Below are 25,599 nucleotides of genomic sequence, written 5' to 3'. Positions count from 1 at the left end.
TATTTACTTTTATGTTTAAGTATTTAAAAAAATAAAGGCAGTATATATAAATTAAAAAAAAAAACTATTAGTAAAGTAGTAGTTTCATTTAATTCCATCATAATTATCCAAGCAAATAAAAAGTTTAACACACACATACTTCAAGAAAGTTTTTGATAGAGAGAAAAATGAAATAAAGATGACAATAAATAAAGCATAAGTTCAAAAATAATAAAAATGTGAGAAATATATTTATTTAAAATTATATAATATTTTTGATTTGATAACAATAAAAAAAATAAAAGATGATAAACAATAGAAGTATTTTTTTGTTACTTATTTTTCCTCACCATAACAGAAAAACTCATTCTCATTTTTCTGTATCTAGATGCTTCTCAACCAACAGAGTAAAGTATAAATAATTGCCCGCCTAATTAGGGAAATTGACTAATATTTTCTGTATCTCTATATAAAGGGACAGTGTATTTTGAATTTTGCGCGCTCAAATTCTGGTTATCTCTGGTTTTCTGTTCATTCGCTGTTTTACTGGGTGGTGCAGAATCGAGATAGCTGAAAATGGAGGACATGGACGAAATCGACGCTGTTCCTCAGGTCCACCTTTCATATAAATTTGCCTCAAAATTTTGATTTCCTGCTACTGTTTGCCTACCGAAGAAGCACGTTTTAGCTCAATTAGTTAAAATCTTAAATAGCGCCACTGTTCCCTCTGGATAGTCAGATTACTACAATTTTTAGGTTGCAAACTTTGTTCGATTAAATTGCTTCACTGAAGTTGAAGATTGAATGGCTTGTGTCAAAACATTCTGATGATTAATCTTTACATATATAGTAGTTTCAAACAAGTAATACTTCCATATTTGATTCTCTGGTGACTGTTAACTGTTTTTGTTGTTTTGACTAGATTTGTTATGCTAATAGAATTCAAGCTTAGTGCATGATAGCGAAGGATATTTATCGGTCACCAATGGCAGGGGGCATGCCCTTGTCTGCACCGGTTTACAGTGCTTCTGTCTTACCAGTTACTAGAAGTGTCAAGTTTAGGAAAAATGAGTTTCAATTTCGTGACGTGATTTCTATTAAGCTAGAACTTGTGTTTATGTTGCGCTGCAGCAAGTCTTTTGGATTTTATAATGCATTGCAAGGTGATACGGAGGTTGTTGTTAGCATAACAAGAATAGAGTAGATTAATATCTTGAAAAAATAAAGATAAAACAGCGGTGGATAAGCTTACAAATATTCTCAAATTTGTGTAGAATAAATTTACGAAATATCAATGAGTTTTATGTAGGAAGTTTGACATGTTTCATATTATAAGAAACAGGCGAAAACATTAAATTTAAGGGTTATCTGATAAACAAGTTTTGTAATATTGTAATTTAAGTTGAACACTGTCATAGGATGAGGTATCTCACCAATAACTTCAATTAAATTCAGAGTAAATTTATTGCTACAAAATAAAATTAGATTGATATTTTTAATATTAATTAGCCTAGTGGGAAAAGGCTTTAATTTTTGTATATGTTAAATATTTAATACCAGAGTAATTTTTGTATATCTTAATCGTATGGTCATATACAATTTCTAAGGATTATAAAGTCAAGACTGCTCAGTTTAAATTTTTGGTTCCTGCAACCTTTTTACTTGAATGATTGATTTGCTTCACTGCAACCTCAGTCCTTGATTGGAAAATTTGGACTTTTTACAGGTTTACATGGCTTGCATACTAAATGGTCATAGGTAAGCTTTTTAATAGCCCAAGTATCTGTTGCCCAATCTTGCATAAAATTGTTTGGTGCAAAAACAAAGTGATAGTTTCCTAGCAGTGGGAATGAAATCGTGTGAAGAATGATGTTGCAGGAAGGATATTTGAAATTAAGTGGCAAATTGTTTCAGAACATTGAAAATTAAATATATTGTGTAATGTTGCAATTTTGACGGGCAAAAGGGTTATATAATAATGAAAGGTTTGTGCAGCTTAATGTTATTGCTCCTGCTACATGTATTCCGCCTTATTTTTCTTTCACAAATACAGAATAGGAGTTTCTTATTATGATTCCACACTTCGACAACTTTATGTACTTGAAGTTTGGGATGATGGCGACAAAGGTTTTCCAATTATTGATCTGGGTATGATTTCTTTCTTATCATTGTTGACTTTGAGCTCAATTTTAGGTAGTAATTTGCACAGCTTATTTTTGGTTTCTGTTCTCCTTAAAAGGAGAAGTTGTGTTTTGCCAAACGTAATTCTATAAATAAAAAGAGTTTTCTCCCCCTTTAAATTAAAACAGCTTAGAACAAGAATCTTAGTTACGTTAATTATAGGAGTTCTGTTTTCTCTTTAACCAGTCCAAATTTCAAACCCGATAACATATCCAAAAAGTTTTCAAAAGTTTTATAATTGCCAAACAACTTTAAATTCAATTTTAAGCATTTTTCTTAAACTCTAACTCTAAAGTAGTTATGATATTCTAAGAAATTCAGGCCAAATGCGATCCTTGGTTTTGATGTTCAAAGTTGAAACTTGAGACTCAGCATAGATATGTTCTCTTTGATAGAAGTTTCAATATTGTGCTTCATATACCCCTATTGATTTTAAGACGAATACTTCTTTTACTTGTTATGAATTCTAGTAAATGAATGTCTTTATATATGAATATCTGGTGCAGTGAAATATCAAGCCAACCCTTTGGTTATTTACACAAGCACTAAAAGTGAAGAATCCTTCTTGTCTGCTCTGCAACAAAAGGGTAGGATGCCCTTAATGTGATTAAGTTACGAAAGACTATTATTTGGACCTTTGACCCATTGAAGTTACGCAGATGGAGTAGCTGAGTATCCTACAGTAAAGCTTGTTAAAAGTTCAATATTCAGCTACGAGCAAGCATGGCATAGGTGTTACATCTGTTAAGATCTTAAAGAGAATTCTAACTTAAATCTTTTTGCAGTGTACAGGATGATATATTGAATATTCGAATTGTTGATGGAGATTGTTTTGTTTGGACTTTCAGATTCTCTATTTGATTTGTTTTCACTTAATGCTTAAAACTTATCCTATCTATTAACACATCCACACACAGAAGTAGCGTTTGATTTAGGAACTTACCTTCGCTTTGAAATTGGGGTATTAGGATCATTTTTTCTCATCACATAATTTCCATCATTGCCTCTCTCTTCAACCTTGAAAAGTTTATATTTTTTTTACTGCTTTGTTTCAGTTAAAGGATTGAACAAACGTCTTGGTGCTACCCTTTAATTGTTTTATTCAGCATGCCTGATTTTTTTTTTTTTTGTGGAGAAAGCTATTTTATGACAGCTTTTATTTGGTGATTTGTAAACTCCTTTATATCAAATAAAATAAAAGTGTGCTGCAATTTTAGTATTCTATCTCTTCTACTTCAAGAATCCTGATTTTACAGATTAATTTACCTGCGAGTGGCGGGGATGGATGATGGATTAAATATGAAGGAGAGGATTTACTATGTGAGTTAGAAACCACCCACCACTGTCCTAGTATCTTAGGATTATAAATGCACATCCTTAAATTAGTAATAGAATACTTATTTGTTCTAGATTAATTGTTGCTTATATTATAACAAGTTTTGTATGGAAAAATCTTCTGTCCTTTCAATTATTATTGCTGTTGCAATACTCTAATAATTTTATATGCATCCCCCTCTTTCTCCCCTCTGTTACACCTGCAGCTGAGTTCAATGATGGACATGGGAAGTGAAGTACAGGTTCGTGCTAGTGGTGGTCTCCTTGCAATACTAGAGGATGAAAGGATTGTAGATACTCTTGAACAGAAAGAATCAGGAAATACATCAATTTCAATTGATTCTGTTGCAGAAATTTCACTGTATCCTTGAACTTATTTTTCTCAGTGTTTATAGGCAAAAACGTTCTTCTTTGTGCTGCTTGAAACTTGAAAGGAGAAAATGTGAGTTCAAAGGCTGTCCTTTACCTTGGTGATACAGAAATAACTTTCTCAAACTTGATGCAGCAGCTCATGAAGCATTACAAATATTCCAAATTGACAAGCACCCAAGCCACATGGGAATCGGTAGAGCAAAAGAAGGGTAATTACTTAATCTTAAATATTCTACTTAAAAAATATGTAAATATCTAAGGCAATGTCTTAATTGCAGGTTTTCAGTATTTGGAATGATCAATAAGGTTTGTTGAGTGGTTTGAATAGTGTGTGCCAATTTCTCGTCACATAAGATTAATAGTTTGTCTTGAATGCAGTGTGTGACTCCGATGGGTAGACGTCTTTTGAGGTAACATGAATAAAAAATAGTGAGAATGTGAGATTTATAACCTACCTATCTCTTGAGCTTGAGAACTTGAGGCGACATTTTTCTCACATAATTTCCCCGTTTCAGAAATTGGTTCTTAAGGCCTATTCTTGATCTTGAAGTGCTGAACTACCGTTTAAATTCTGTATCCTTCTATAGTCTAGCATATATTGTCTAATTAGGCTTCACTAATCTGTATAATCCAAATTTCAGGTGGATAGAAAAATTTACTTTATTTAATTATAGTCCCTTTTGAGGTGAAATGGCTATTTAATATCTTATTCACTACATATCTTCAACAAATTAATCATATAATTATGAAAACATGTTTTCCTTTGATGGTAAGTAGATATCTTTTTTTCTATGCTCAGAAGAACTTGTTGCTTCATTACGGGAAACCTTGAAATCTGTGAAGGATATACCCCACTTGCTGAAGGTATGAAATGTCTCTTCCTCTCTCATTCTTGTTCTTATGCTCGTCTGACTGTATGTTCATTGTCTATTCTTTAAATTCTCTTTTGTAGATTGTGTTTTGTTCGGGCCAAATAAACAATTAAAAAGAGCATGATGTGTGCTCATTAAAATTTTGTTAACTACATGATTTTAACTCTCCAATCACAAATATTGAACATTATTCATTGTTGAAACATGATATTACTATTACATATTTGAAAATCATTTTTTATCTTGAGTGCATACGTCAGTCTGTTTTATGCAATTATGAATGTGTTTCTTTTCGAAGCAAAAGCCTGTATTATTTGCGTACTAACACTTTTTGAAGATTTAATAAATCATTAAAGAAATTTGACTGTCCAAGCTCTACGTGCACTAGCTCTGATTGGGCAGCTCTTCTAAAGGTAAAATTCTCTTTTATTCTTTTCTAGTTCCTAATAGTCATATTTTCTTGTGCTGTAACCTATTAAAATTCACATCTGCTTCTACATATTAAAATAAATTTATATTGTTCTGTTCCTTGAATTTAGTTTTACATGACCACAGTGGCCTTTAAAAAATTGTTAACTTCTAAACATTTTCTTTGTATATTACAAGTTAACAAAAATCAAAGGCCAACAAATATTCTCCTCCTCCCTTCTCCATTTGTTGCTATTTTCTATTTGTCTTTTCTTGTCAGTGATTAAAAGCGAAGAAATCTTGCTGCATGAAAATTGAAAAATGACAAGATAAAAAAACTGATGCGACTGAGGGGAGGTAATGTTGAAAGCGTGTTAGTTTTTGTTATTGAAGAGGTGGGCAAAATGTTGAACTAGTTAAATGATAAGAAGTCTGGTAAATGATAGGTCAGTGCATAAAATTAGCAATAGCTTTCATCATGGTTGAATATCTAATAGTGATTCAAATAGATTAGGATGAAACCAAATGGAATGGAATAAAGTTAACAATTTGTTTTTTGTATATTTTAATAATGATCTGGGGTTAATAGGAGTATTGAATGGAATGAGATGTAAATTGGAATGTAATTCATCATCTTCTGTTTTATTCCATCCCATTTTAAACAATCTAATCAATGGAGCCAGGTATTCCATTTCGTTTTGCTCAATCTATTGTTTTTCATATCTTACAATTTGGACTTAATGCCTAGCACAATCGTATTACGTCAGTTTCTAAAGTGAAGATTGCCCAAGTTTTATAAGTCACATCTCTCGGCTAAACGTGCCCCCTTCAATGCTGCTGCAATTAAGGTAGCCCAAAGACGTAATTAAGATGGGTCAAGGATGACTATCATTAACTTGGTTTTCCAACACTATTAATCCAAACATAGCATAACTTCTATTTCTACACATGAGGATGCTTCATCCTAGATTATGTGTTTTAAAATATATATATATATATATATATATATATATATATATATATATATATATATATATATATATATATATATATATATATAATTAATTGTATATTTTAAAAAATATGGATGGGAACCTTTTTTTTTAGTTTTATGGATTGTCCATTATTTTGTTACGATATAACTGTATTCTACGATGTTGCAGTTCATGACAAAGATATAGCTAAGGAAAAAAAAAAGAATATCAGGGTTTTCCTTTCCATATTGGACACTGTTTATTTAAGAAATCCATTTACACGAGTTGTGGAAAATGGAGAGGATACCTTCACCGATAGATGTTCATAACAATTTAATATACTTTCCTTTACAATAGAAGTTCATTTTGGGATTGAGCACTGATTTTATGTTCATATGATTTTTAGAGTATTTGTGCGCTGTTGCATGTAAACAAGATTTTTGAAGTTGGAATGTCCGAAGACCTTCGTGAAGAATTGAAGTATTTAAACTTGGACATTGTCGAGAAGGTATTTGCATATATGCTCTATTCGAGTGCACTCGTCTACACTATAGCTTAAATGGTTTTACTTTTGATAAGTAACATTACTGCAGGCTAATTCATGTATAACAGCAGAACTTGGTTATGTTTATGAACTGGTAAGTTTTATTTGTTTCTCTCCTATTAATTATGATGAGAAATACTAAAAAGAGAAATCGCACATAATGTGCTTTGATGTTTTAAAAGCATCTGATTTTCGAATCTGGTAGAGTGAGGGGAACCATTTCAAGAGTCAATTCAATCGAGAGATTTATTTAATTTGTTTGGATAAAAAGCGATAGCAGTTTTCCCTTTGTTTGGATTATGGTTTGTGCAGGTAATTGGTGTTATTGATTTAAATAGAACTAAAGAGAAAGGTTATGCGACGGTTGTGAAGGAAGGTTTCTGTGACGAGGTTAAACCCAATGTTCTTGTTCCTTTTCTTCGGCTGTGTGAATGTACTGAATTTTGATAGTATGCATGTGCCAGTCAAGTTGAAAAATGTGTTGTCAAATTGTTTCTTTGCTCATGTGCCTACTAGGATGAGATTTTAAGTAGAGAAATTAATCCATAGATGTTTGAAGGTTTAATCTAATGTATAAAATTTTCTTCTTTCATTGGTTCAACTGTCTTCGGTATTTTGTAGTTAGATGAGCTGAGGCAAATATATGAGGAACTGCCGGAATTTCTGGAAGAGGTGGCTTTTTGTGTAAATTTTAATTGATCAGAAAAATTAATATATATATATATATATATATATTTTTTTTTTTTTTCTCGTCATGATACATATTTTTTGCAGGTTTCATCGATGGAATTGGATCAACATCCTGGTCTATGCAAGGACAAGCGTGTTCCTTGCATTGTTTATATACAGCAAATAGGTAGATCTGACTCTCATTTACACTTGTATCCATAAAATGTGGTAATGGGTCATTGCATTGCTCTTTCTTTATGAAGTACATTTAATAAAAGGCTGTAAACATTGTTTATTCCAGTAGATATGATTATGTTTAGTTTTAATCCTTCATTTTCATTTTTTTGATTTATCCTGGTGACTGGGTTTGTCATGAATTCAAATACGAAACAATTTCTTTACATATATGTAAAGATAAAGTTATGCACAATAACCTTTTCTTAAGCAAGACGAAAAGAAAAATAAAAGAGAAAGCAATGGGGGGACACAGAACTTAGAAGTTGCAAAATCAGAGAATTAGACGACAAAGAAAGAATATAAAGGGATCCTCAATAGGGTCATCACCATTGAGGCCAAGTTTTAAACTGAGACCTATAGGCAGTGCAGCTGGTCTGCTACCTAAGAAACCAGTATCATCAAGTAAATATAAAGTATATTTTCTGTGACTCAAGGAACTACCTTTGTTGGATCCGGCAATTTCCAATCTTAAAAAATTATTGGAGAGAAGAGAACTAAGGATCTTCAGTTTGAACAAGGAACTTGTTGTCAACTGTACATTGTTAACACAAGAAGAATATGGTCCTGCTTGTTATCCACATAAACCAACAAAATGACCAATGAAGAACCAAAACTATAAGTGAATAGAGAGTAATCATTTTTAAACTGTGTAAAACCATGTCACTGTAATGTTGAGGAGAACTTATAGAACCATTGTCTAGAGGCTTGCCTAAGTCCATATATAGACTTATTTAACTTGCAAACTAATCCTTTTGTTGTTGTTTTGTAACCTTAGGGAATATCCATGAGTATTTCCTCAAATAACACACCATTTAAGAAGGCACTGTTAGTATCTAGCTACTGTAGGCTCCAATTTTTTGGAGCACCAATAGGTAATAAGACTCTTAGAAAAGTAAGCTTTGCCACTAGTGAAAAAGTGTATGAGAAATCAATTCCAGTCTGTTGTGTGTTGCCTTTGACTTTCAGTTGAGATTTGTATTTATCAATTGAACGGTTCAATTTGAAAAGCCATTAGCATCCTATGCAATATTTGCCTTCAAGTAAAGGGACTAAAGACCAAATGTCATTATCTTCAAAAGCTTTAATCTTTTGAGCCATATCATTGCGTCATTCAGGGTAGGGTACTACTTGATGATAGAACTGAAGTTCATAAGTAGAGGAAATTTGATTGATAAAGGTTTTGTAATTTGGACTCGATTTGTCTAAAGAATAAAATTTTGAATGAGATGAGTGTGTGAAGTGCTAGAACACACATAGTCAGGCAAATAAGAGGGTTTCTCTAACACTCTCAATGATCTCTGAACAAATGCTTCAAGTCCATCAGGACTAGACATTGATATTTCAGATGTACCATCAATGTCTAATTATATTTGATTATAATACTTTCATCAACCATTTGCCACCATGAGGAAACCTCAACTCAATGTCTAATTATATTTGATTATAATACTTTCATCAACCATTTGCCACCAAGAGGAAACCTCAACTCCAAGAGTCTCAGTTAGTAATTTGCTGGATTTCTGCCACAACGTGGCAAGGTGGCGCTGCCCTGCCATTTTGGCTGTTTGGCAACATCAGTTCACATTTTTTTCATAGCATATTTTTTTCCGGCTATCAAACAACACTGGATATCTTATTAATGAGCAATGCATATCTTGTTTCTGTCTACTGTAGGTTATTTAATGTGTATCTTTGAAGAAAAACCTGAAGAAACCTCTCTGGAGACACTTGTAGATTGGGAATACGCAGTATGTTGGTGATTGCACCCAGTCAAATGATTTACCTAATTAATATCTTATATTTCATGTTATTCATTTCAAGTACAGTTTTGTGACACAGATGGAGAGACAAAAAGATACTTTTATCGTACGCCAAAGACACGAGAATTGGATAGTCTGCTCGGTGATATCCACCATAAAATTCAAGGTATTTTAAGCATATATTTGATAGTTCCCTGATTTTTACTTATTTGCTTTGAAGTAATTCGCCGAGCCTTTGCCCAGACTGGTAACATGCTCTAACCTTGAAATGAAAAAAACTCTCGATGTAAGCAATTAGATTTTAATAAAATTATGGAATTCCTTGACACAGCTTGTGGTAAGACTCTCACCGTAAGATCTATGAGACGTAATAGATATGATTGAGTTTACCTTCAAAGTTAAACGCTTGGTCTCTGGTGCAATCTTACTTATTTGAGTTCTTTTATTCAAGATATGGAGAGGGCAATCACCAGAGATTTGTTTTCGCGTATATTGCTATTCCAGACCCTTTTGATAAAGGTGGCAACTTTTGCAGCTGAACTGGACTGGTAAGATAAATTGTCATTATAAATAACTGGTGCTAGCTGGGACATTTTTTTATCGTTAATAATTTTGCTTCAGCTTTTTGTCAATGGCATTGGTTGCACGGCAGAACAACTACGTCAGGCCTTCGTTGACTGAAGAAAATTTGCTTGATATAAAAAATGGAAGGTTCAGATCATCTGGTTATAAGAACCTAATGGAAAATCATTTATATGGTTAATGATAAAAACTGGCTTTGTTTGTAGGCATGTTTTGCAGGAAATGACGGTAGACACATTTATTCCTAATGACACTAAGATTCTTCATGATGGTAAATAGCTGTAGACATACATAACTGATATTAGCTAACTTATATTATTAAAGTCCATTTTTGATCAAATTATTTTGTTATTAATCCCTCTTCCATTGCTCTTTACGGTAGGAAGAATAAATATCATCACCGGTCCTAATTTTTCTGGAAAAAGTATCTATATAAAGCAGGTCAGCTATTAGTTCTTTATCTTTCTGGGACATGTATTCCGCAGCATATTGATTGTACTGTTTTAAAATAGCAACTATGTCGAAAAGGTCATTCTATAACCTTAATTTCTAGTCTCCAAATGGAAGAATTTTCCTAACTTCTAGTCTCTGTATGAAAAAAATGTTGCAGGAGCTATTTTAGTAGTACGTGTATCAGAGTTATGAACTTCTGGTTTTTAATATTCATCTGGTCTGACAATCTAAACACTACAATTGTTGATATTCATCAGATCTTTTTTTTATTTGGGTTTTGCATATTTTTATTGTCGTGGCATTCACCCAATATTTTTTTTTTTTCTTTAATTCAATTGAAAAAATAATTTAATTAACATGTATTTTCGGGATAACAATTACTTGATATTATCATTGTTTAATAACATTTTTATATAAGTTGATGAATACAATAGCATATACATGACATCACAATTTAATAAAATTAATTTGAGCTATATTATATTATTGCTAAAAAATAACATTTTTTAATATCTTATTTTTTGTATGATTATCTCAAAGTAAAATGAGTGACCACACTAAATAAAAACAAAATCTTAACATTTTTATCGTTTCATGTGGATGAGTTTGTGCTTATCCACCTTTCCGGATTCAAGGATTTTTGTTCAGGGACTGTGTTGAAGACTAAAAAAGGAAGCTTCGAATTTACTGTTCTTCAAATAGTTGATTCCTTAACATACAGTATAACGTCTGGCTACTATATGATGTTACTGACCTTGCTCCTTGTTGCTCTGTTATTTATAAACTAACGATAAGTATTTTGCAGATTGCTATAATTGTTTTTCTCTCCCACATTGGTAGTTTTGTGCCAGCCGATTCAGCAACTGTGGGTCTAACAGATAGGTATAATTTTCTCATGAATCACGTCCCTTATGAAACAAGAGTTACATTATTGAATGCTAATCGTTTTTTATTTACTTGTTTGTTGGGGAGGTATTTTAGAATATTTTGTGCAACGGGAAGCAGGCTTATGACAGCTGAACAATCAACATTTATGATTGATCTACATCAAGTAGGGATGATGCTCAGGTATTCCAAGAAAAAAGCCATCTCCATTACATTTAACATAAAACCGTCACAGGAAAAATCTGTATAACCTCCTTGCATTTGGATGGACTATGGTGCAGGATGCCCTATCTTCTATATCATTCGTTTGTTTTGGTTAATTATTTGGTTTCTATACCAGAGTTAACTTTTCATTTTAACCCCCACTTAAAAGTTTATATTTTAATATCTATACTAACAATTGTTTTAACTTTTAGTTCTTATATCTCTATCATGTGGTGGTTTACACTGCCAAAAACCTAACCAACAGAGACTAAAACTCAGAATTTTTGGGTACAATGATCCAACATTTTATACCAACAATTAAATAAGCGGAGGGTTCCAAGATAATTTGCATTTTAATAAAAGGGCAATGTTTGTGTATATGTATTTTTTTTAATGCCTAGAAAATCTACAGGCATGCTACTTCGCAATCTCTGTGTTTGGTTGATGAATTTGGTAAAGGTACTCTTACAGAAGGTCTGTTTCTCCAATGTTTAGAGTGTCTAAAATTCACAAATGCATGGAATGTGTGTGCGTATTGTTGAGGCTAGTTTTTAGCTTAAATTTTTAATCTTTCTTTCAGATGGCATTGGTCTACTTGCTGGAACCATAAATCACTTTGTCACATGTCATGAACCTCCAAAGGTTTAACTTCTTCCTGAAATTATATAATGTGTGTATGAATTCAACTTTTCAGGAATTATAATATCATTTTCCGAAGATGACCATCTTTATGCTTTCCAGTAACCGTCGTCTCATCTATAATCTTTTAAGTGTTTCTTTACAAGTCTATATCGGATATTAGGCTTAATTATATTATGTAAGTTTTTTTTAAGTACATTTAATTATATATTTTATTCTTTTGCATATTTTGCCCGTCATTATATACTTATATGCTGATTTGTCACAAAAAAATGAAAAAAGTCGTTGCTTTGTTATATTTTATTTAGCAAAAAATGTTAATATGTTAGAAATCCTTATAAACTTATTCTACCATCTTACAACCCTTTATAATAATTTCTTATCAATAATTTAATTTAATATTTTTTTTTTTGGCAAAAAGAAGTCGTTTTGATGTCATTTTATTTTCTTTCGTTATACTTCATCATACCGTCATACATTTAACGGAATGGCAAGATGCATGAAAATTAAAGAATATGATGGTAAAACATTTAGTTGTGAAGATTGTTTCAGTGATATGGGTTGACATAGAAAAACTTACAAAACGGATTAGATTAGTCTAAAACAATTGTTCAAATGGAGTTGAGTCATTTTGCTGCGATCTAAATAAGTTTAGGCTAATCCGGTCTTGAAATTTATGGAGTGATTCGTTTTGTAAAATAATAATTGTATTTAAAATAATTAAATTGATATTATTTTTTAAAAAAACATATGTTAATTATAATTTGCATTTATTTATATATATTAAATTACTATATTTAAATTTTAAAATTAAAATTGTATGTGTTCTTTTATTAAAAGTTTTGTTTTTATATTTGTTTAAAATTTTGTAAAGTGAGTCAAAATGATCCACTGACTCCGCACGGAGCAAGATTAGGTTAAAATTACAGCTCTTTTATAAAACTGATCAGATCGATACAATTTTTTAGGTAACTCCTTAAGTCAGGCTGAACCGGTCAACTCAGCCCGTTTGACAATTGTTACAGATAGGAAAGCCTGGGTGGTAAATGGTGAAAGAATGATAGTTAAATGTTAAAATGGACAATTAGTTCTGTTGTTGTTTTAGTGACTGGCAATGATCGTTCCACACATGATTGTATATACATGAGCTAATCATGTTCCAGTGATCATGAGTCATTAGAGTAGTTCTATGATGAAATTAAAAAGTAATAGTTTTTTATACACTCAAGCAGTAATTTTTTCAGGACATTGTTATTGAAAGACAATTTCCCAGGAAATAATAGTTTTTATTTACTCAAGCATTAGTTTTTTCATGACATTGTTATGGAAAGACAATTTCCCAGGAAATTTTATTAAGATGAAGTATTAACTCAGAACCTAGATTCAAACTGCAATCCAAAAATATATTCACAATTGGCCAAGTGACTATAGGCAGTTTCTCATAGAGATTGTAACTGTCATTTGTTCTGCAAAATTTGTAGGTTTTCGTGTGCACTCATCTCATGGATTTATTGCATGGACATTCCCTGACCAAGGTTACGCACTTATACTTGTGCAAGAAGTTTGAAGTTTTTGAACTCCTCGGTTGAGTGATCATAAACATAATTCCTTTGGACTATTTCAGTCTGAGCAGATTAAGTTTTACACAATGAGTATACTGAGGCCTGACGACAATTCCACATACATTGACGACATTGTATTTTTATACAGGTATATTTTGTTGATTCTGCTATGCAGTATGCTAAGAACTATATTTACCATCAAAGTTTATTTGATGTCAAAAGAAGGATTTGATGGAAATTGTGTAGGTTGTTGGACTTCACTTGATCAGACAATATAACAAACGTGTGTTTGTATTTAAAAAAAGTTACTGTAATAGATGCAGTTTTTTTAGTCTAAGATTAGAGATGGAAAACTGATTGCCAAAAATTATATGTTTAAGCATGCATCTATTTCGGTGAGGTCATCCTGAACATTAAAATATGCACATGAATGATAGTATTTGGTTCATGTAATGCTCCAGGCAGAGGAGCTTTCATTATACTTCGCCCTTGTACTTTGTCTAGACTATTGAGATAATATACTGTCTGAGGAGATTTCATCTTTGTTATTATCATTTTTCTCGCAGGCTTATCCCTGGACATGCCCATCATAGCTACGGTATGCTTTTGCTTTATTCGGTATTTTATGTCTAGAATATTAGAGATATACTTTCTAACACAACAAAGAAAAATGTCAAACACATTCTTTGATACATCATTTGGTGAATACAAGCACAGGGAAGTGTCTTTAAAAGTGTTTTGAAGAGTGTATTACTAACATACTTTGCAATATCAATTGAAATACCAATGAAAATGATGTGTGCGGTTTCTGAAATCCTGCAGGGCTGCATTGTGCTCTGCTTGCTGGTAATTAACAAAACTGCTGCTTAAAAATGATATTTCCTGATAAAAAAATATACGCAAAGCATATTCTTCATTCTTTCCTCGTGATAAAAAAATTTATAAAACATTTTTTTTTTTCTGTTTTTATTTCTTTCATTGAAACAAGCTGCACCGTTCACGCAGGTGTACCAGAGGAAATTGTAAAAAGAGCTGCTGCTGTGTTGGATACCGTTTCAAATAATAATCATGTCGAGCGGTTATGCAATGAGAACATCTCTGCCCAAGATCGTCAATGCAAGGTGAAATTTCAATTTCAAGATTCAAATTAGTGCTTTGGATATTGTTTACTCTCTCAGGTATGTTTACTTATATTTCCAAATGGAATGCAGGATGCCATGGATAAACTGTTGGAATTCGATATTGAAAAAGGCGACTTAAAACTTTTCTTTGAGGATATATTTTCTCCAGTTCTTAATGCATCGTGACTGAAGTCTTATCTGCTGATTGTTTTCGTAGGAATTATTGAGATGCCAGGTGTGATGGTATGACATTTATATCAAGATGAGTTGCATACATTTTTATTGAGCATCCATTTTGGAGAATTATATCTTCCTATAGCAGAGTCTTTTTCATTGGTTTATCAACCTCAAGCTAAAAAGTTAGTAGTATGTGGAAAGTTTAGAGAGTGAATAGCTTTAATCATATATAAACATAACTGATAGGACTTTCAATAGAAGTCTGAAGTTAAGAGTTAATCTAATTTTATTAGATTACACTATAATGAGTAGGTTTAAAATGTTCCGCCCTTTAAAAAAGTAATTCTCAAAAACTACAAAAGCATATATCTGTGATCTTTTATAGAAGATTGAAAATGAATTATTTTTATTAAATATAATTTTCAAAATTATAAGAACTAAATTAAAAAATAAAAAAAAAGACTATCGTGTTCATTAGGATGAAAGATATTTGTTAAACCCTAATAATTAGGTGTTTGAAGTCTACTACAATTTCAAAACTTAGAACCCACTTTGGTAAATAGCTTAATTATGAATTTATTGAATTGATATTTATCTTGTACGTAATGTGTATAAGTTGTTTTTTATAATTAGAGTTAAAAGTAAGTTAGGTTATTTTTACTAATTATTATAGAAAGTAACTTATAAGAATATGATAAGTTATTTTTATTGGTTCCTTTAAATACTTTGAAGTAACGTCACAAGATAAATCTAACAAGCTATTTCACCCACGAATTTATTACTAGAGAAATATCAAGCATTTCTAAATTGATTGCAATATTAACCCATCATTCCCAAAGCTAAAATCCTAAGTTGGTTGTGGTCCATAACAATATTTAGAAAATTCTAACAAGTTCGGAGTGTTAATATGTTTATGAATGTTTCTCCTTCCTTTCCTCTTTCGGTTGATTTTGTCCACAGCTAGGATTAACATCAACTATTGAACTTGAAGCAGTTGGATCCGACCCACCTAGTCAACGTAAGCTACAACTACTTGATATGGAAACATTATATAGTTTGATGCTCTTGTCATATTTCATTAACATCTATTAAAAACTAGTATAAAAACCATCATTCTCATAGGAATGCATATTTTTCTAACCAGAGATCATTTTTCCTGAAGCCCGGCTTTGGGATTTTTTTTCCCTCCCCAATATCACATTCAACTTTTAACATCGAACTATAAAGAAAAAAAAAATGTCATTGAAGAGTTAATGAATCCTGAAGTTCAGGCTGCTACTAGTTGTTTCATATTAATGGGAGATGCGTAACCTGAAGGACCGTCGAAAAGTCTGTTAACAAATATACGAGAAGCTGCCTCCGTAGGATGGAATTGGTCGAAGAAGATGTGATCTTCTCTATTAGGACAAAGGTTTGACAATGGCAGGCAGGGAGCCCTGGCATTCAGCTCACCCAGTCCACAACAAGCACCTTTTACCTCACTAAATCCTGAAAAGGGATTTCAATTTTTTTTAATCACAATCCAATACGATAAAAATAATTAATTAATGATTAGTTAAAATTTACAAGAAAGTTATTATATCATCCGACCCAACCCAACTCAAATCGTTAAAAACGACAATCACATTTTTGAGATATTATTCATTTTGAAAAAGTTATGTCACGGTTTTATTCTTTAAAAACGTCTATGAATGAGTATTTAAAATATATTTGATCTTGACTTTTAAACAATGTAAAACTTATTGAGTGTAAAAATGTTAATTATTAGATTTTATTAGTGAAGGGTTGAATCCACAATTTCTACCCTCTTCCTTTCAAATCCACGAAATCAATCTTATTGCTTTAAATTGTTAACTAGGGATTCAATCCACGGCCTTGACCTCGTGTGTGGATATTGTGATAAGTTGGTTATTTATTATTAAGGAGAGAAAATAGGAGAGTGTGGTGGTAAATGACAGTACCATTGGAAGCTGGACTCTGAATGAGGTCGTTGATGGCAGCATAAGTGTCGAAGTAGGAGTAGATTATCCCTCTATTCTCCGATTGCCATTCCATCAACATCGATTGAAGGCCTTCATTGTATTTTACAGACCAGTAATTCACTTCTACAACGCATTCCGTTTTGTTCTTCAGCCTGAATTCAGGGCAGCATCCAAGTGTTCCAACTCCCGCGATCTCAAATTTACGTGCACCATGATCGTACAATCTCTACAAAAAAATTTAAATAAAAAAACAAAGCAAAGGACACAAACGTTTATCCTTAAACAGTGTATACGTTTGTCACAGATCTTTCGAATTACGATTATTGTATGGTACCTGTAGTTGCAATTTTAGTGAGAGTGCCATGGAATCCACGTACTGGTGTGGGGTAGTTTTCTTACGAAGATCTGATGACTCAAAATATCCAAAGAGGTCGTTGCTGCCAATCACCACAACGAAAATTGATTTTGAGAGATGTTTCTGTATAGCAGCTGCTCCTGTTTCTCGTGTCATTTCCTCGTGCACAATAGAGTAGTAGTCCACTTGTTTTGTCAATGGTATTGATTGTCTCTGAATTCATAATGAACAAAATGTTGAAAGGGTTCTCAAAATTTAAAATCCAACACACTGATTTGGTTAACTCAATTCACATTTTGTCATCATGAAAAAATGAGATAAAAATAATAAACATATATATGATTAAGTTATATTCTCTAATAATTAATAATGTTCTTAATTATAAAGAAAAGGAACTACGTCACTGTCTAGATTTAAATGGTCCACGTCTTTCAAAAAGATGGACCCGAAACACCAATTCCTTTCAACGGAGACCCACTTCAGGTCCATCTTGGGTCAGATTCCCAGAGCCGTATTTGGGTCGTCTACCCACAATAAATGAATAAAAGTAAAAACAAAAAAAAAAAACTACTTTTGGTGACTTACATAACGCAAGTCAGAACCATCAAATATTCCAGCACCTGCGGAGGCAAAGCTAACACCATCAATGAATGTCGCCTTGTTTTTGTTGGCCTTCGATGTTAGAGAGAGGTAAGGTGGCGAAGTTGCCAAACCCAATTTCTCAGCTGCAATTTCAACCCACACAACACAATCATTACATTAACTAAAAAAATTATCTACCGAGAACAAATACCAATGAGATATGAATTCAACCACATTAAGTATTGACATTACTCTTTTTTAGACTATGAGTTTATGAGTCTTTATCCTTATACAGTACTCCACTCTTTTATTTCTAGTCAATACAGTACTTAGACTCACACTTGAGTTTTTGAACGTTTATTAATTTGCATAATAAGAAACTTTACAAAGTATTATGAAGTTTGTGCACCAAAATATATATATATATATATATATATATATATATATATATATATATATATATATATATATTGTCTTTTTATGATTTTCATTTGTTGTCACACTCCACATGTGTCGACGTTATTTTTCCATGTTTTCTGGGTGCCAGTTTATCAACCTTATGAATATCTTACAGGTGAAGAAACATGCAGAAAACAAATCTGGTTTCCAAAAATATTTCTCAACAATTAATATATATTAAATTCTAACAATTAATATATATTAAATTCTGAGATTGAATCAGTTCAAACAAATTATAAAACATAAAACTAAATGAGTTCAAGATATATATACACATTAGGCACAAGATTAATTACCTGAGAAGACAGAATTCAGTAATTATTGAAAAATTCTCGAACTAAAACATTGTCTTTAAAGTTAAAAAACATGAACACATAAGTGACGACATGATTGTAAGAACATTTGAAATGGTAAGGTTTTTGTTTGGAATGAATTAGAATTACCAACAAAATCTGCAGCATTCTTGCCATTGCTAAATCTTCCGGTGGGTATGTGGTTGGGAAAATCAATGCCATAGTGACGATGATTTGCCTTTGCAATGGAAAGAGTTAAGAAATTGTTGTTGCCGACATCCACAAGTGAGTCTCCAAACACGTACAAAGCTGGAACCATTTGAGGGTCTGAAGAAGCAAAGCATAAGATGAAAAAGCCATAGATGATCATAAAGAACACTGTTTTACCCATCTTGGTTGCTTAGACAACTGTTTGATTAATATTTAAAGATAGCCTAAAGCTGGCTCAAAGGTTCTGGTTCTGGTTTACGTGTGAAAAGAAAAAATTGATTGAATGGTGGTGAGAGATAGTGGAGCAACAGTATTCTCCAGATACTCCATCCACTGAAATTCATGTTTATTTTATTGTCGATGATGTGTCATGTCTTAATGGGACAAACATTGTCAACGTCAAAAGGAAAATTCCTCTCGCTTCTTCCTTCGTTTTTAGTTTTTACCTCAACAACTAAACTGTGACAATGTTCATTCATATGCTTCTGATATCTCACTGCAAAATTATTTCTTACAAAGTTTTGGTGACAGACTTGTGAGAATGCATAGTGACGATAAATAAAAGTTTGATCTGACTTAAAAATAGAAGGAAAAGAAATTAGTTTATATTGAAAAGTAAACTTTGTCAAAAATAATTTTGTTTAAGTATCATAGTCCATTTAACTGTAATAATATTTTTAAATTCTAGATTTATATAGTTCCTTGTTGGTGAAGGTTAAATATATTTTTATTTTTTAAAATTTTTAGCGTGAAATTGGAGTTCTCTAATCCAAATTGTGATACATTTTAATTTTTAAACTTTAAAATTGAATAGATACAGTTTTCTTAATTTAATTGTGCTAATTTTTTTTACATGTCAAGTGTTTTATAATGTAATTTTTTTTACATGTCTAACTGTTTACACCGTTTAATACGTTCTAACTCAAATGTCAACTTAACACATCATTTAACATGTAAAAAGTAACATTATTGGAGTAAAAGAACTATATTCATTTATTTCTAAATTTTGGAAACAAAATATATCCAAGTTTAAAAACTGAAACAACTTTCACTTTCACATCTATCGGGACTACAAGATAGATACAGATTTGGATTCTTTACTTAATTTTCTTATGTTGTTCCTCTATTGTGTTTTCATAATATACTAATTATTACTAATTTTAACGTTTTAAAATATATTAAAAAAATATTTAAAGTACAACACGATGTTGTACTTTTAATGTTCGATAGAGAACCGTACTCAAAAATCAATCAAGAATCTAAAATCACAAAATACTTAGGTCGTTTTATTTTATTGTGATTATAAGTGACAAAGAAGTGATTATATATGTAACTTGATGAAAACATACACATGCGAATGTTTCTTTTGTTCATGGTTTAATTTAATAGATGGGTTGTAAAGCAGAGGTAGCCACATCAAAATATGCAGTATCCAACGAGTGAAAGTGAAAGGCTCATTCAGCAGAAAAGTAAAACTCTTGTGTATACTTCTTCAATATTCTGTGCATAAATAATTCTCTTAAACCTAAAGCAATTTGAAAACCCTCATGTTCATAAAGTGTTGAAGGTCCACAGTGAGAGTGGTCCCCTTAATCTTTTAGCTTTGAAAACAATGCAGAAAGTATATATTATATACACAACATTTTGAAATTTTCATAGCATAGCTAAGAAAGTCAGATTGCAATTTATATGCTTCACTCCACTAATTGAAGAGCCAATATTTTTGAATTGTGATTTGCATTCATTGCACCTTGGCTGCCCCATATTCTTCCCACTTCTATATGTTCCTCATCATTTTGTTCCTACTCTACAAATTCTATCTAAGCAACCACCAATAACCTTTCTTTTCTTACACTGCCATTTCATGAAAAAGACATAAGAGAAACTAATCTCGACTCAAATCTTTTAGGTACGAGTATATTGTTCGAAGTTGAATAGACCGAATCATAATCGAATCGTAATACTTAGATCGATATGAAATAAAAAAAAAAAAGTTGTGTCATAACTAACGATTATAAATTTTAATATATATATATATATATATATATATATATATATATATATATAAAATAGACCTTCAATTCAACCATTGATATTAAAATTGAGATTAGAGTTTGATTTCTAATCTACTATTTACTCACATCTACTTAATGTAAAATTTTAACTTATCTTCAATTCTTCAAGTTATAAAAATATACATTAAAAACTATCATATATTTATAATAAAATATGAAATCAAAACAAATTATAATGTAACCAGTCATAATTTGTTAGTCTTATAAACAAAATTTTTAACATTATTTTATGTAAGGGAGTAAAATAAGCATTCTTTCAATTTACAAATGCGAACACCATGTCAATTTTAAATTAGAAAGAAAAATATATTAAAAAATAAAATATTACATTGATTTTATCGTTTTTAGGAACTTATTGAAAGGAATTGACAATAAATATTTAATATTTATTGCACTCAAAAGAACCGGCCCAAGAGGATACAGTCACACATTTCTTTTAAACATTTTCTTTTGTCCCAATAGCAATTTTCTTTTAATAAAAGTATTTAATCTTCTTGAAATTTCTTAAAATTCATGAATTAAAAATATTTTTTGAAAAAAAAAAAAACAGAAAGAGAGAACATTGAATTGGTGAGTAACCCATCACAAAATTCCACATGCAACCAACCACCGAAAGCCACGACCAGCCGGCCGCCGCCTACGGTGCCTCCGCTCAACTCACTCTTCTCATATTCTTTCAACTTTCCAACTCCACACACTCACTTTTCAACTTTTACATTTTTTTTTTCTTTAAATAAGGTCTAAAGTAGACATATGCATACCAAATAAATAGTTCCTATAGCACTTATCTTTTCAATTAATATTTCTAAAAATTAATAAATTAAATCTATGCTATAAAAAAATAACCTAACATTAGAGGCTAAAATGGTTCACTTTTTTAATTCTTTGCATTTATGTTGGTGTGTGTAAATTTAGCATGCTATGGTGTTGCATATTGTAATGCTTTAGCCCAAAGTGTTAAAACATATATAATTTTTTATGTATAATTTTTAGTGCTTTAGTATTGCAATTCTAGCACTATGTGTATGGTATGTTGCATGTGACATCAATTGTCTCGTGACAGATGTCAAGTGGGTTGGGTCACAATCGAATCGTGGCGTTTGGACTGTTACACTTTAAGTAAAAAGAGTTGCACTCTGACTAATGACTATAGTTTTTTGTCTAGTAGTAAACACTAGATCCTAATAATTGGTATCAGAGTCAGGTCACGGGTTTGATTGTTGTGAATTGCACAATTGTCTCTTGGCGGAGGTCAAGTGAACCGGATCACAATTTAGTCATGACGTTTAGATTGTTACATTCTTAAGAAAAAAGAGTTACGCCTTGACTAATAAATATAAATATGGTATCCAAATACTTGAGCATAATTTTAATACAACAATTAAACTTCATTTATATTTCATTGCACCATTTTGTTTTATTCTTTTATGTAAATACTTAACTTTTTATGTGTAATGGCAATATTTACCGAAATAACTATAAATACACGTCAAGTTCCTAATTTTAACAATCTAACTAGTGACAATAAAGTACCAGCAAAACTGTAAAAGAAACTATTTAAAGAGACGTAAGACAAAATTAAATATAATAAATTTAGACAAAAGCTTATTCCTACAGGTGAAAGTGATTTGTAACCCATAACATCATCAATTAATTATAACTCTTTAAAATGCAATTATTTATTTATTTTATGTAATTATCACTACGACATAAGTGGTATAATAAAATATCGGGGTTTTATATTAAATCAGTACTTAAATTTATATGTTATAAATAAAATAGTCTGTCAAATCATAATAACATGGCATAGCTATGAAACTTTCAAAAGCTCGAAAAAAAAAATAGATTTTTCACTAACATCCAGTTATCAAAATTTTGACTGTTAAAAAAATTTATAAAATTAATAATTATTTAAGAATTTTGTTGTAATGTATAAAATTGTTAAAGATACTCAAATTTTGATAATAATAAATAAAACAAATTTAGTATTTCTAATATAAAATATTCCCATCTACCTCTAAACATTATTCAAGCTTTAAACGTTACGCTTGGATGTTCAAAAAATTGAATCTATATATTTGATAGTGTTGCATTTGATGTGAACAATGTAAAATTAATGTGTCTTATTTTGAATCATATTTATCATCATTGTTTAAAATGCAATATCTATTTTTAACTTATTTCATTACTTCTAATTGTTATAAAACAAGAAAAAATATTTAGTTGTCTTGAAAATAATCATGTGCGTTGCACAAATTAAAATATTATTTAGCACTTGAGATGCAGATGCCAAATATAACTCATAAAAAATTGATTCTAACCAAACATGATGGAAAAGAAAGTTTACATACCTAAATTGGTTAAAAAGGAGGAAGGTACGTAAAAGAAGAAGAGAATAGTTGACATTTACGCTTTTACCTCTTTAACCTTTTTTTTTTCGATTACACTACGTTTATTATGTTAGGATATGTATATCATGAATTATAGTTATGTATAATTAATTATAGGTTTAATTATTTGGAAGTGCTTCCTTCAAAAATGTTAATTGAATAGATTTTAAGTCATCTTAAAGATTTTATTTTTGAAAATTTATTCTAATTTGATCCTTCTGTTAGAGTATAATGTTAATTGTATATTATGTGTCAGCTTGTTTTTTTTTTATATTATTTAATATTTTTTTATTTTTTAATGTTTTTAACTTTTTTTTCTTAAAAAAATAACTGCACGTATCAAATTATGATTCCACTACGTGTCATTTTGTGGTTTTTTTGTTTAATTGTTACGTATCAAATTATGGTTCTGCCACGAGTTAATTAATTATGTGAAAAATATCAATTTGTTCCTTATATTTATTATTTTGTCTCAGTTTAGTACTATTTTTTTTAAGTTATAGTAATTTCACCCATTCCAAGTTCAGACCAAATTTAATTTTTATATAAATATTATAATTATATTTTTATTATAATAGATATTTTAACCAAATTAAGTTTATTTAAGTTTAAATTTTGTGTTGAACTTTATTTTAACTTTATTTAGAATTTACTTTTATAAGTTTTAGACAATTTTATAAATTTAAATGTAAAATTTTTGAACATTTTTATAACAATCACAAACATTTAAATTTTACATTTGAATTTTGTAATTGTCATTGTTATAAAATTATTTTAAATTTTACATATGAATTTATAAAGTTATTTATAAATTATTAAAACAATTGTTAAATAAATTCAATACAAAATTTAAATTTAAATAAATTTAATTTGGTTAAAAATTAAAAATATGATTATAGTATTTATATAAAAGATAAGTTTGGTCTCAAATTGGAAGTGATGAAATTACTCTAGTTTAAAAACAAATAAGGACTAGATTGGGATAACATAACATATACAATGACCAAATTGAATTTTTTCATATAAACAATTGACACGTGACAGAATTATAATTTGACACGTGTTTTTTTTTAATTAAAACATATTAAAAAAACCACAAGATAACATGTGGCAGAATTCTAATTTGACATGTGTCAACTGTTTTTTAAGAAAAAAAAGTAAAAAAAAATTAAGAAAAAAAACACGAGTTGACATATGGCGCATAATTAACGCTAGTGAGATGTCCTAACAGAAAGACCAAATTGAAACAAATTTTCAAAATTAGGATTTTATTGAGATAACTTAAAGTATGAGAATCCAATTGAGATTTTTGAAAAAAATAATGAACTTCCAAGAAATTAAACCTTAATTATATTATATTATATAATACAACAAAAAGTATAATAATACCACTCAAAATAATGTGAAAACTTAAAAATCGATCTAAGAGTAATGATGGTTGGGAAACAAATTATTTTAGTTTAAAAGAGAGTTATTACTTAAAAGGTAATTTTTGAAAAAAAAAAGTGAAAAGGAGAAGTTTACAAAACAACTTTATTTAAAAAAATCATTTTAAAAAATAAATTTAGTCTCCATATGGACATGGAGAACTAAATAAAATTGAAACCGAATTGAATAAACAAATTAATTTGAAAACTAAATTAATATAAGTCAATGATATTTATCACCATCCATATTGATACATGATATTATTACGCGTAAAAACAAAATCTACGAAATGATACATAACACGTATTTAATGTCCTTGGTATCATGCTAGAAAAAAACCTAACTACATAAAATTTTACAAAATTAAAACTTAATTAAGACTAATTTTTTAAAATTAAATATTAATAGGATAATGTTGGCCAGTGTCCTAAGAGCACTGGTTAATGAATAATTAATGTGCATTGATTCCATACTTTTAGATTGAAAACTGAAATAATTAACTCATTAATTAAAATAATATAAATGTATATAATAATTTTTGTAAAAACAAAAATATTCTTTAAAATTTATAAACACCAATTTTATAACACAAAGTAAATAGTTTGAAAATTATAAGGTCCTTGTTAACAAGTAGGAAAACATACCCCTTTAACATATTATATATCACTAGTTTTACGTATTTATAATTAATAATGTGAGATATCAAAAGATTATCTATTTCTTTAATACAAAAGATTTTATTTAACTAAGAGGAATATTACAAAAGATTATCGATATTATCGAAAAGTAAAAAATAATTTAATGAAATCTCAAATTAATATTTAATTATTAATTCTTTATAAACTTTTTAAATGTTTAACACTAATTTTTT

At 30.1% G+C, this 25,599-nt stretch overlaps 2 protein-coding genes across 2 annotated transcripts; one reads left to right on the top strand and one right to left on the bottom strand.

The window, feature by feature from the left end:
• Positions 1 to 407: 407 nt before the first annotated feature.
• On the top strand, positions 408 to 15,282 carry MSH5 (MUTS-homolog 5). The gene is given in 35 exon segments (XM_028083403.2): positions 408 to 591; positions 1,706 to 1,737; positions 2,033 to 2,127; positions 2,667 to 2,747; positions 2,820 to 2,892; positions 3,417 to 3,480; positions 3,702 to 3,856; positions 3,975 to 4,076; positions 4,146 to 4,173; positions 4,246 to 4,277; positions 4,383 to 4,440; positions 4,645 to 4,731; positions 5,096 to 5,152; positions 6,528 to 6,629; positions 6,715 to 6,759; positions 6,978 to 7,055; positions 7,287 to 7,337; positions 7,440 to 7,521; positions 9,246 to 9,319; positions 9,398 to 9,497; positions 9,783 to 9,879; positions 9,953 to 10,042; positions 10,120 to 10,184; positions 10,296 to 10,354; positions 11,172 to 11,248; positions 11,348 to 11,434; positions 11,868 to 11,929; positions 12,036 to 12,097; positions 13,576 to 13,629; positions 13,719 to 13,804; positions 14,223 to 14,254; positions 14,479 to 14,502; positions 14,662 to 14,777; positions 14,868 to 14,945; positions 14,947 to 15,282. Coding segments are annotated over 35 exon segments (2,442 nt in total). The 5' UTR covers positions 408 to 555; the 3' UTR covers positions 14,968 to 15,282.
• Positions 15,283 to 16,001: 719 nt separating this feature from the next.
• On the bottom strand, positions 16,002 to 19,091 carry LOC114193615 (GDSL esterase/lipase At5g55050-like). Its single transcript, XM_028083483.2, has 5 exons — positions 18,776 to 19,091; positions 17,877 to 18,016; positions 17,271 to 17,504; positions 16,916 to 17,162; positions 16,002 to 16,442 (listed from the first exon to the last, which is right to left on the bottom strand). The coding sequence occupies exons 1-5, from the start codon at positions 19,014 to 19,016 to the stop codon at positions 16,222 to 16,224; spliced, it is 1,083 nt and encodes a 360-aa protein (XP_027939284.1). The 5' UTR covers positions 19,017 to 19,091; the 3' UTR covers positions 16,002 to 16,221.
• Between the last annotated feature and the right edge of the window lie 6,508 nt (positions 19,092 to 25,599).

This window comes from Vigna unguiculata, chromosome 8, assembly GCF_037176805.1.
Source record: "Vigna unguiculata cultivar grain cowpea cultivar isolate G323 ecotype 2 chromosome 8, ASM3717680v1, whole genome shotgun sequence".
Taxonomy (NCBI): Eukaryota; Viridiplantae; Streptophyta; class Magnoliopsida; order Fabales; family Fabaceae; genus Vigna; species Vigna unguiculata.
Note: the sequence above shows the minus strand (reverse complement) of the source record. Positions and strands in the feature narration are given on the sequence as shown.